Source organism: Mandrillus leucophaeus, unplaced genomic scaffold, assembly GCF_000951045.1.
Source record: "Mandrillus leucophaeus isolate KB7577 unplaced genomic scaffold, Mleu.le_1.0 Scaffold12, whole genome shotgun sequence".
Lineage (NCBI taxonomy): Eukaryota > Metazoa > Chordata > Mammalia > Primates > Cercopithecidae > Mandrillus > Mandrillus leucophaeus.
In genome coordinates, this window is record NW_012100320.1 from 7,730,181 (window position 1) to 7,740,551 (window position 10,371).

The 10,371-nt window shown below is 49.4% G+C and overlaps 1 protein-coding gene across 3 annotated transcripts in view; it reads left to right on the plus strand.

Moving 5' to 3' along the window:
• The window catches only part of NOX5 (NADPH oxidase, EF-hand calcium binding domain 5), a 147,188-nt gene that overhangs the window by 115,563 nt on the left and 21,254 nt on the right, over positions 1–10,371 (plus strand). For 2 of the 3 annotated variants that reach the window (XM_011968839.1, XM_011968831.1), the window contains exons 3-8: positions 572–722; positions 3,902–4,112; positions 5,338–5,572; positions 7,621–7,774; positions 8,025–8,203; positions 9,295–9,477. In XM_011968839.1, the coding sequence (XP_011824229.1) occupies positions 572–722; positions 3,902–4,112; positions 5,338–5,572; positions 7,621–7,774; positions 8,025–8,203; positions 9,295–9,477 (1,113 nt within the window). Of the gene's footprint in view, positions 1–571; positions 723–3,817; positions 4,113–5,337; positions 5,573–7,620; positions 7,775–8,024; positions 8,204–9,294; positions 9,478–10,371 lie in introns of all 3 variants that reach the window. The other variant, XM_011968825.1, reaches the window with a different exon arrangement.

The following is a 10,371-nucleotide window of genomic DNA, read 5'->3' on the forward strand; positions in this document are numbered from 1 at the left end:
GCGCCACTGCACTCCAGCCTGGGTGACAGAGCGAGACTCTGTCTCAAAAAAAAAAAAAAAGAACAAGCCTTAGTATAAAATGTAGGCAGCCTTAAGAACAAGCAAAAGAAGGGACTCAGATCTTCCAGTGAAATCTGTAAGTCCTTCCCGGATTCATTCATCCCTTGCACTCACCCCAAGTGAGGTGAGACAGGGCTGGAAGGAGCCCGCAGGAGGACCCTCTGTCTGACCCTTTCCCATGTTGGTTAAGGGGCCACCCAGAGGCTGAGATTTAAAGGCTGGTGGGGGTGATTGTATGTAGGGGGCAAAGAGCCCACACAAATTACAAAGCCCAGTGCCTGAAGGGAGCCTGAAGCCCAAATCAAGCCCATCCTTACTGCAGGGATCGGAACAGGTCTTCCACTAGAGCGGATCACGATGGGTGTTCAGGCATCTGAGTCCTGCCTGAATACCACCACCCCATGGTGCAGCCCCCCCCGCCACCACCCCAGACACAGGGAGATAGTGAACGAATTCAAAGCCCAGGCCCTGCGGCCACAGTTGTGCTGTCTTCCACCCTTCTCGCCCACAGTCCTTCTTTGCAGAGCGATTCTTTGCCCTATTTGACTCCGATAGAAGTGGCACCATCACCCTCCAGGAGCTGCAGGAGGCACTGGCCCTGCTCATCCACGGCAGCCCCATGGACAAACTCAAATTCCTCTTCCAGGTGTATGACATCGATGGTAAGGGCTCTTTCTGGGTGTGGGCTGCGGTGGGGAGAGCAGTGGGGGCCTCAGTGAGAACTGGCCATTTCACCTTGGCAGGCCTGGAGGTGCCATCCTGGCCTCCTGAGCCCAGCCTGGGACTGGTTTCTCCAGGTGAGGCTGACACTTCATTCCCTCTCATCTCTCCCCCAGTCCCCAGTCTCTCTGTCTGATCCCTGCCTCCCTTTCTGGGGCAGTGGGGAGAAAAGGGGGGCTCTGGCACAGGAGACAAATGCCTTCTATTCAACTTACCAGAGGCCAGAACCTTCTTTTGTTCTTTTCTATGCTTGAAAAAAAAAAAAAATCTGTTGTTTTTTCCTTTTTATCGCAGTATAAGCTCACTATGAACATTGGAGACAATACAGAGTGGTATAAGAAAGAACACAAAAATCACCCCTAACATTTTGCTATATTGCCTTCTAACTGGTTGCACATACACACCCCACACACCTTTTTTTAAACAAAATGGGATTATACTATACATACTGCCTTTTTTCACTTACAAAAGTGAACATTTTGAAATGTAAAAATATATTGCTTTACAGTATCATTTTTTATCGTGGTAAAATATACATAATGTAAAATTTGCCATCTTAACCATTTTTAAGTGTACAGGTCAGTGGCATTAAATACATTCACATTCCTGTACAACCATCACCACCCTCCATCTCCATAACCTTTTCATCCTTCCATTGAAACTCTGTGCCCACTGAATACTGATTCCCCATTCCTCCTCCCCTAGTCCCTAGCAACCACCATTCTATTCATACATTCTGTCTCCAAGAATCTGACTTCTCTAGGCACCTCATCTAAGTGGGATTATACAATATTTGTCATTTTGTATCTGGCTTATGTCACTTAGTATAGTATCTTCAAGCTTCATCCATGTCATAGCATGTGACAGAATTTTATTCCTTTTTAAGGCTGAATAATATTCCATTGTAGGTATATGCCATATTTTGTTTATCCATTCACTAATTAGTGGACATTTGGGCTGTTTCTACCTGTTAACTATCATGATTAATGCTGCTATGAACACTGGTGCACAAATATCTCTTTGAGTCCCTGCTTTCAATTCTTCAAGGGGAATTGCTTGATGACATGGTAATTCTATTTTTAAGTTTTTAAGGAACTGCCTTACTGTTTTCCACAATGGCTGCATTATTTTACATTCCTACCAGTAATGTACAGGTGGTCCAAGTTCTCCACATTCTTGCTAACACTTATTTTCTGCATTTTGTTTTTTTTTTTTCTGAGATGGAGTCTCGCTCTGTAGCCCAGGCTGGAGAGCAATGGCATGATTTCAGCTCATTGCAGCTTCCACCTCCCAGGTTCAAGTGATTCTCCAGCCTCAGTCTCCTGAGTAGCTGGGACTACAGGTGCCTGCTACCATGCCCACTAATTTTTGTATTTTTTGTAGAAATAGGGTTTCACCATGTTGGCCAGGCTGGTCTCGATCTCCTGGCCTCAAGTGATCCACCCGCCTTGGCCTCCCAAAGTGCTGAGATTACAGGCATGAGCCACTGTGCTTGGCCTTCTATTCTGCTTTTTGATAATAGCCATCCTAATGGGTGTGAAGTGGTAACTCACTGTACTTATAGTGTCATTTTTAGTGGCTGCATTATACTCCACTATATGTATAATGCATCATCGTGTAGTATTTAAGACTCTAAGTACAAGCTACCTAAGTTCAAATCTCAGTTCCATCACTTATTATATGATCTTAGACAAATTGCTTAACTTCTCTGTACCTCAATTTATTTATCAAATAGGAATTATGATAATAATATTTCATACTCATGGGGTTGAGAGGAAGGTTAAATTAGTTAACTTATGCACAATGGGGAGCCATCAAAGAGTGTTGAGCAAGGGATTCACAGGGATGGACCTGCCTTCTGAAATGCTTTTCTTCAGCAGTGTTCACTTTGCTGCCCTGATGCAGGAGGGCAGGAAACAGGTAGCTGGCTTCTGTTTCACCCAGGGATGGGATATTCTTAGAGTCAGTAGAATGAAAGGTTAGAGGGAGAACGAAGGAGAATGTGTACGTGAGAATTATTGTGAAGGAGGACCCTGGATTTGAAATTGGCCAACAGAGAGATTCAAGCAGATAGAAGAGGCCATGAAGGGGCCAGGGGGAGACTGGTCCTCTGGATGAGTCCAGAAACCTGCTGCCATCGTGGCTCTTCACTAGGAAAGCAGAACAGGAGGTGTGACTGGAGAGTAGTATAATATACTCTAATAGATTTTGCATCGTAATGTGATTACGGACTTTGTCAAAGTCACAACACTAATGAGAATTTCCATGTATATGCAATTTCCGTCTTCCAGATACTGCATTAGGTGTTTTACCATCATCTAGTTTGCTTGAACCAGTTCTGAGAGGGAGAAATGATTGCTCTCATTTTAGAGATGAGCAAAGTGAGGTCCGCTACCACAGAGGACTTAGAGTCCACTATTGCACAGTTAAAGAGGGGCAGGAGCAGGATGCCACACTGGGTGTGTCCACATCCAAAGCAGGCCAAGAGATCATTAATCACGGGCTCTGCTGCTCAGGAAGAATAAAATAAAAATGGCATCTCTGTTGGTAGATTTGGCTTGCTTATCCCATCACTTTCAACCGCCCATGTTTACATAAGGCCACACCGCTGGACTAGAATGCCTAGCTGTGGCCCCTCTCAAGACAACATGATAAACAGAACATTTGCTCCAAGCTGAACAAGGTACACTCCCTCAGCACTAACTCGCATACAGTGTGCCTTTGGATAATTGAGGCTGTGGGCACACAACCCCTTATAGATTAAGTAAGCAGGTGTATTTTCTGGGCAGATGGTCTTGGAAGTTGAGTAGTACTTCGGAAGCTACAGATTCTGGAGACAGGCATCCACTGAAGCCAAAGATTCTCCACCCGTGGGGAGGCGTCCATTGCTCTTGAGCTAGGCAGTCGGGAACCATGGAAGGTTTCTGAGCTGAAGGTGGCATTTGGTCCTTCAGTTGCATGGTCTATACCCGCAAGGAGAGCTGATGGGCAGAGAGCTGGAGGTGGGTAAACAGAAGAGGCCCACCACTTCTTGCAGTGTGTGCATGGCAGGGGGCGTCTGCAGGTACAGAGTCGGGTGCTGGGGCAGGCTCCCACGCGGCTTCATCCCCACTCGGGACAGGCAGTGGCTCCATTGACCCGGATGAGCTGCGTACTGTGCTGCAGTCGTGCCTGCACGAGAGCGCCATCTCGCTGCCCGACGAGAAGCTGGACCAGCTGACGCTGGCGCTCTTCGAATCGGCGGACACGGACGGCAATGGGGCCATCACCTTCGAGGAGCTCCGGGACGAGCTGCAGCGCTTCCCCGGAGTCATGGAGAACCTGACCATCAGGTACGGCCGGGTCTCGGGGATTGGCACGGTCCGCGGCAGCGTTAGACTCCTGGTCGGAAGTGTGACAGGAACTCACCGCGGTTCCGCCCCGCCCCGCCCCGCCCCTCCACTCCCCAGTTTAACCCACTCTTGAGTGTCCTGCAGGGCAGCTATCTTCATTGCTTCCACTCCCTGTAGTGTCTGCAGAATCAACTCACGGTATGAGGCACCTACTGTGTGCTGACCACTTTTGCATATACCAGTGCATTTTATAGCAATACTCATTTTAAAAAGGAAGTTACTTCGCCTGAAGTAAGTTGCCTAGGATCACACAAATAATTAACAAAGGTAGTTATTTATGCAACAAATGTTTAAGCAACTTCTATGCCCCCGGCACTGTTCTGAATAACGCAGTGCATGAGGTCTGCACCCTGCTGGGACTCCGTTCCAGGCGGAGAGACAGGTCATTCACACCAATAAACACATAAACTAGAGAAGCACGAAATTAATAAGTGCTGTGGAGAAAATAAGAGTGTAACAACAAGACCCGTCTGTCCGAATCCAGGCTCTGAATAGAGCCGGTTTTGTAGTTCATTCTTCCTGTGTATTAACTTCTTTTTTTTTTTTTTTTCCCTGAGACTGAGTCTCACTCTGTTGCCCAGGCTGGAGTGCAGTGGCATGATCTCAGCTCACTGCAACCTCCGTCTCCCGGGTTCAAGCGATTCTCCTGCCTCAGCCTCCAGAGTAGCTGGGATTACAGGCGCCAGCCACCACGCCCGGCTAGTTTTTATGTTTTTAGTAGAGACGGGGTTTCGCCATGTTGGCCAGGCTGGTCTCGAACTCCTGACCTCAGGTGATCCGCCCGCCTTGGGTTCCCAAAGTGTTGGGATTACAGACGTGAGCCCCCGCACTGGGCACCTGCGTGTTAACTTTCTTGGGGCTTACTTACCAAAACATATCTCAGATTCTTCCATCCTTTTCGATTGCCTCTTTTAAAATTGGAAAGTAAAGAGAAGTAATAAAAATAGCCACGGTTGTGGCATTAGGCAGACCGGAGTCCCCTTTCAACTCCACGGAGCTGTGCGACTGTGACCAAGCCACTTGACCTCTCTGATTCCTGGTGTGAAGAAAGCCGGCCTGCTTGCCAGACTTGGTCGGCCACAGCTGGAGGGGGTCTTTAAGTTTAGACATGGGTGGTCCCCGCCCCACCGCTCCCCTCTGAGCGGAGCCCGCCTCTCTCTCGCAGCGCTGCCAGCTGGCTGATGGCCCCTGCCCCCCGCCCACGCCCGCACCGGCCGCGCCAGCTGACCCGCGCCTACTGGCACAACCACCGCAGTCAGCTGTTCTGCCTGGCCGCCTATGCAGGCCTCCACGTGCTGCTCTTCGCGCTGGCGGCCGACGCGCATCGTCACCTCGGCGCCAGCGTCATGGTGGCCAAGGGCTGCGGCCAGTGCCTCAACTTCGACTGCAGCTTCATCGCGGTAGGCTCTGCCAGCATACAGTGCTCTGAAAATGTTAGGAGCTGAAGTGGGCTCCTCCTAGACAGAGCGACCCACAGAGGACACCTGAAATGTCAGGGCATGGTGACACCTTAGAAATCAGCTGGGCAAACGCCCAGAGGTGGAGGATGCCGCCCAGAGAGGGACAGTACCTTGTCCACAGTCACACAGTTGGTAAATAATAACATAGGTGGCAATTTTGTGCACTATGTACCAGGCACGGTGCTGAGCAGGCTCCATTTGATCTTCACAACTCCCCTATGGTAGACCCCAGTGCAGGTCTGCCTTCAAGAAGAAATGCTGTAAGAAGCCTTGAATACCAGACTATGGAGTTGGAATGTGGTTCTCTGGCTCCTGGATGAGGTCTCTAAGAGGTGTTTTGTTTGTTTGTTTGTTTGTTTGTTTGTTTTGAGATGGAGCTTCGCTCTTGTCTCCCAGCTGCAATGGCACAATCTCAGCTCGCTGCAACCTCTGCCTCCCAGGTTCAAGTGATTCTCCTGCCTCAGCCTCCCCAGTAGCTGGGATTACAGGTGACCGCCGCTGCGCCCGGCTTATTTTTATATTTTTAGTAGAGATGGGGTTTCACCATTTTGGCCAGGCTGGTCTCGAACTCCTGACCTCAGGTGATCCGCCCTCCTCGGCCTCCCAAACTGCTGAGATTACAGGCATGAGCCACCACACCTGACCTCTAAGAGTTTTTGATCACACAACTCCTACCATTAAAACAAAACATATGCTTATATGCATGCCCTATTATCATTAGCTAATAGACTAATGGCACAACGTAACTACAGGGGAAGATTCATCACTGATGAGCAGGGATGCCCCTCTCTAGCTCAGATACGCTTCTGGATATCAGCTTTTCGTTGAAGTGGGTTTTATAGGTTTTATTTTAAATTTATTTTTATTATTTTTAATTGATAATTTTAATTTTTGTGGGCACATAGTAGGTGTAGATATTTATGGGGTACATGGGATGTTTTGATACGTGGGATGTTTTGATACATACGATGTGTAATAATCACATCTTGCAAAATGGGGTACCCATCCCTAGAGTGGGTTTTGTGTTAACAGCTCAATGAGCTGACAAAGACTTCATTCCAGGAGTGGGAGATGTGTGATTTATTTTCTTGGTCATTTGCTCTTGCATTACTAGCACAACTGTTAATCTGTGGTTTCTCTGCTGGGAAACTTTTAAAGCTACTTGTCCTTCCTGTGAGGGGTAGTTAGCTTAGTTTCGGTAAAGTCAAATACTGTGCCCTACAAGTCCACATCCTTGGCAAACATAAATATACTGAAAGCAAATGAGTAATGAGAGAACCCTGGTCAACCACTCCGCATTTGGGAAAGTCTGGTCCTCCTGCAAGGCACCTTGAGAACTAACACGGCACGTGCCCATCTGACATATGGACTGAATGAGGACACCAAGTCAACAGATATATTTTATTTATTTGAGACAAGGTCTCTCTCTCTCACCCAGGCTGGAGTGCAGTAGAGTGGTCATAGGTTGCTGTAACCTCAAACGCCTGGGCTCAAGCAATCCTCCTGCCTCAGCCCCCTAAGTAGCTAGGATTACAGGTGCGTGCCACTGTGCCCAGCTAATTAAACAATTTTTTTTTTCTATAGAGACAGGGGTCTCACTGTGTTGCCCAGGCTGGTCTCAAACTCCTAGGCTCCAGTGATCCTACTGTCTCAGCCTTCCAAAGTGCTGGGATTAGTGGAGTGAGCCACTGTGCCTGGCCCATGTATTAAATATTAGTGAAAGTATAGATGTTTCTCATGTGTTTAGATAAAAATTAATACAAATAGACATTCTGTAACTTTCTCTTCCCACCGCAATTCTGGAGACCCGCCTCTAGCGGTCCCAGGTGTGAATCCAGGGAAGCAGCAAGGCATGGGGGCAGGGGAGTTTGGTGAGTGTCCTGTTCAGAAAGCACAGCTAGCTCAGGAGGATGCAGGGAGGTGGCTGGGAAAAGAGGACAAGACAGACAGAGAGTGAGGCAGGACTCTCTCCCACTCTGCCTGGCCAGGTGCTGATGCTCAGACGCTGCCTCACCTGGCTGCGGGCCACGTGGCTGGCTCAAGTCCTACCACTGGACCAGAACATCCAGTTCCACCAGCTTATGGGCTACGTGGTGGTGGGGCTGTCCCTCGTGCACACCGTGGCCCACATTGTGAACTTTGGTGAGTGATCTGGGGCAGAGTTGGGTCAGGGAGAAGCTTGAGCAGCTTCAAGTCCAGGATGCGGGACCCAGCCCCTATGTGTACTACCTGCCCAAAGGGCAGAGAAGGGGTGCCTTGGATAAGCCAATGCTCTGGTCAAAAGTTTCTGCCTGTGCTAGTATCTGATGGTGCAGGGTGGGGATTCCAAAGGGAAGGTGGAGTGGGAAGAGCTGGTCTTGCGGTCACTCAACCTTTCCGAGCTTGTTTTCAGTGCTCCAGGCTCAGGCGGAGGCCAGCCCTTTCCAGTTCTGGGAGCTGCTGCTCACCACGCGGCCTGGCATTGGCTGGGTACACGGTTCGGCCTCCCCGACGGGTGTCGCTCTGCTGCTGCTCCTCCTCCTCATGTTCATCTGCTCCAGTTCCTGCGTCCGCAGAAGTGGCCACTTTGAGGTGCCGCAGTCCCTGCCCTTTTGCTTCCCCCAAGGCCAGGGTTCTACTTTCATTTCTTTCCGTGTCCCTTCTGATTTACTCCAGAGCCCAGGAAGGTCCCAAGCTGGTCTGCCTATTACTTGCATGTGATTTGGGACCTGCCGCTGGATTCTGCCATTGGACTGTGGTTTGTGTCTGCCAAGTGCAGACGTTTTGCTGTGGAAGAGTCTGCCTTTTTGCTGGCTTATCCCTTTAGCCTATTTAGATTAAGTGGGCTTAAAACAGCACAGGGAGGGGATGGACAATAGGCTCAGCAAGTTTTGAATCCCCACTCCACTGCTTACTGGTCACTCAACCTTTCCAAGCCTCGGTTCTCTCATCTGTAAAATGGAGGTGTAATTCTCTATGTTATTTTAGGAATTATAGGCGATAATACATGTAAAACCACTAACTACATACCTAGCACATAGGTGCTCTGAAAATGTTAGTTCCATCTTCCCTTCTGTCTCTCCAGCGTCCTCAAGAGGCAGAAAGTCACAGAGGACTTGGTTTGGGGAGCTTGACTGTCTCCTGGCCTGCCCACATCAGAAATAGGCATATACTGAGCACCTACCTACTCTGGGCCAGCAACAAGCCTTTGAAGTAGGAATCAGAATCCTCATTTGACCGATGAGGAATTTGACACTCAGAAAAGTAATGAAATTGCCCAAGATCCCAAAGCTTTAGCGGGTGCTAAAATTGTCTTCTGCTATTTCTTCTCCACTCCCAGGAAGCCACTGCTGTCTTTCCTTTCTTCCTTCTGAGAATGGGTCAAGGGGCAGGGATACTGATGCTCATGATCCCTGTGGGGGCACTCCAGTCTGCCCAGAACCTCCCCAGGCAGATATTTCAGATGTTTGCCTCTGGTATCAGGAAGCTTCCCTTACAGCCTCCTTTGGCCAAGCCCCCAGAAAAAGAAGCTTCCCAACCCCAACCTCTTACCCAGCTCCATCCCCAGGAGAGAGTCAAGGCTCTGGGCACCGTCCTGGCTTTGCGGATAACCCTGAGTCCTGGCTCTGTTCCATCCCCCAAGCCTTGAGTTCTGGAAGTTTACTGTCCCTCTACCCCCACAGGTGTTCTATTGGACTCACCTGTCCTACCTCCTCGTGTGGCTTCTGCTCATCTTTCACGGGCCCAACTTCTGGAAGTGGCTGCTGGTTCCTGGAATCTTGTTTTTCCTGGAGAAGGCCATCGGACTGGCAGTGTCCCGCATGGCGGCCGTGTGCATCATGGAAGTCAACCTCCTCCCCTCCAAGGTACAGAGGGCCGTGGGGAGACTTTTCCCATTCATCCCAAGAGACAGTTTGTGGGGTGGAACAGTTGGGTACCCCGTCAGACCCCCAAGGAAATAGGGAATAGTGTAGCTGCAGCCCCATTGCTATGGAGGAGACAAGCAAAATGGAAGACCCAGTCCAGCCCTCCAGGAGGGAGACTTCAGGAAGGTGAATGTCAGGGCAGGCAACACACCTCTAAAATCCAGTTTTGGGGAGAACATTCTCCTTCAGCTCAGTAAGCATTTATTGGTGCCTACAGGGTGCCAGGCCCTGAACTAGGTTACAGAGAAACAGAAGGTTTTGCACTGTCCTGCTTTCTAGGGGAGCCAGCCCTTTCATTACAGTGCATGGCTGTGTTGCTGGAGGTATTAAACCCTTTGTCTTTGGGAGGTCAGAGAAAACTTCAGAATAAGGGAGAAGATGCCATATCAGGGTTTTGAGGGATGAATAGGAGTTTGTTGGATAGAGAAGACAAAGAAGGGTATTGCTGGCAGGAGGAACCGCATGGTAAAGACAAGAATTGTGAAAGGGTATACTGTGCTTGGGGGACCACAGGTAATTAGGCATAGCTGGAGCCAAGTTGCCAGGAGGAAGCCAGAGAGGTGAGTAAGGCCTGCTCATGAAGGGCCTCCTGAGCTGGGAGACCCACTCTGCAGGCCATGGGGAACCCCTGAGCATGCTGGGAGGAGATGGTGGTATTAAGCTGGGATCATTTATACTCTAGTTAGATTTCTTTAGTTGCTCTGTGGAAGGTGACTTGGAGGGGGCTTGGGGGGAGGTTCTTGCAAACACAAAGATGAAAGTTCATGAGGGCCGTGACACTGAGGCAGTGGCCATGGGATGGAGGCAGGTGCACATCACAGAAAGACTCAAGAA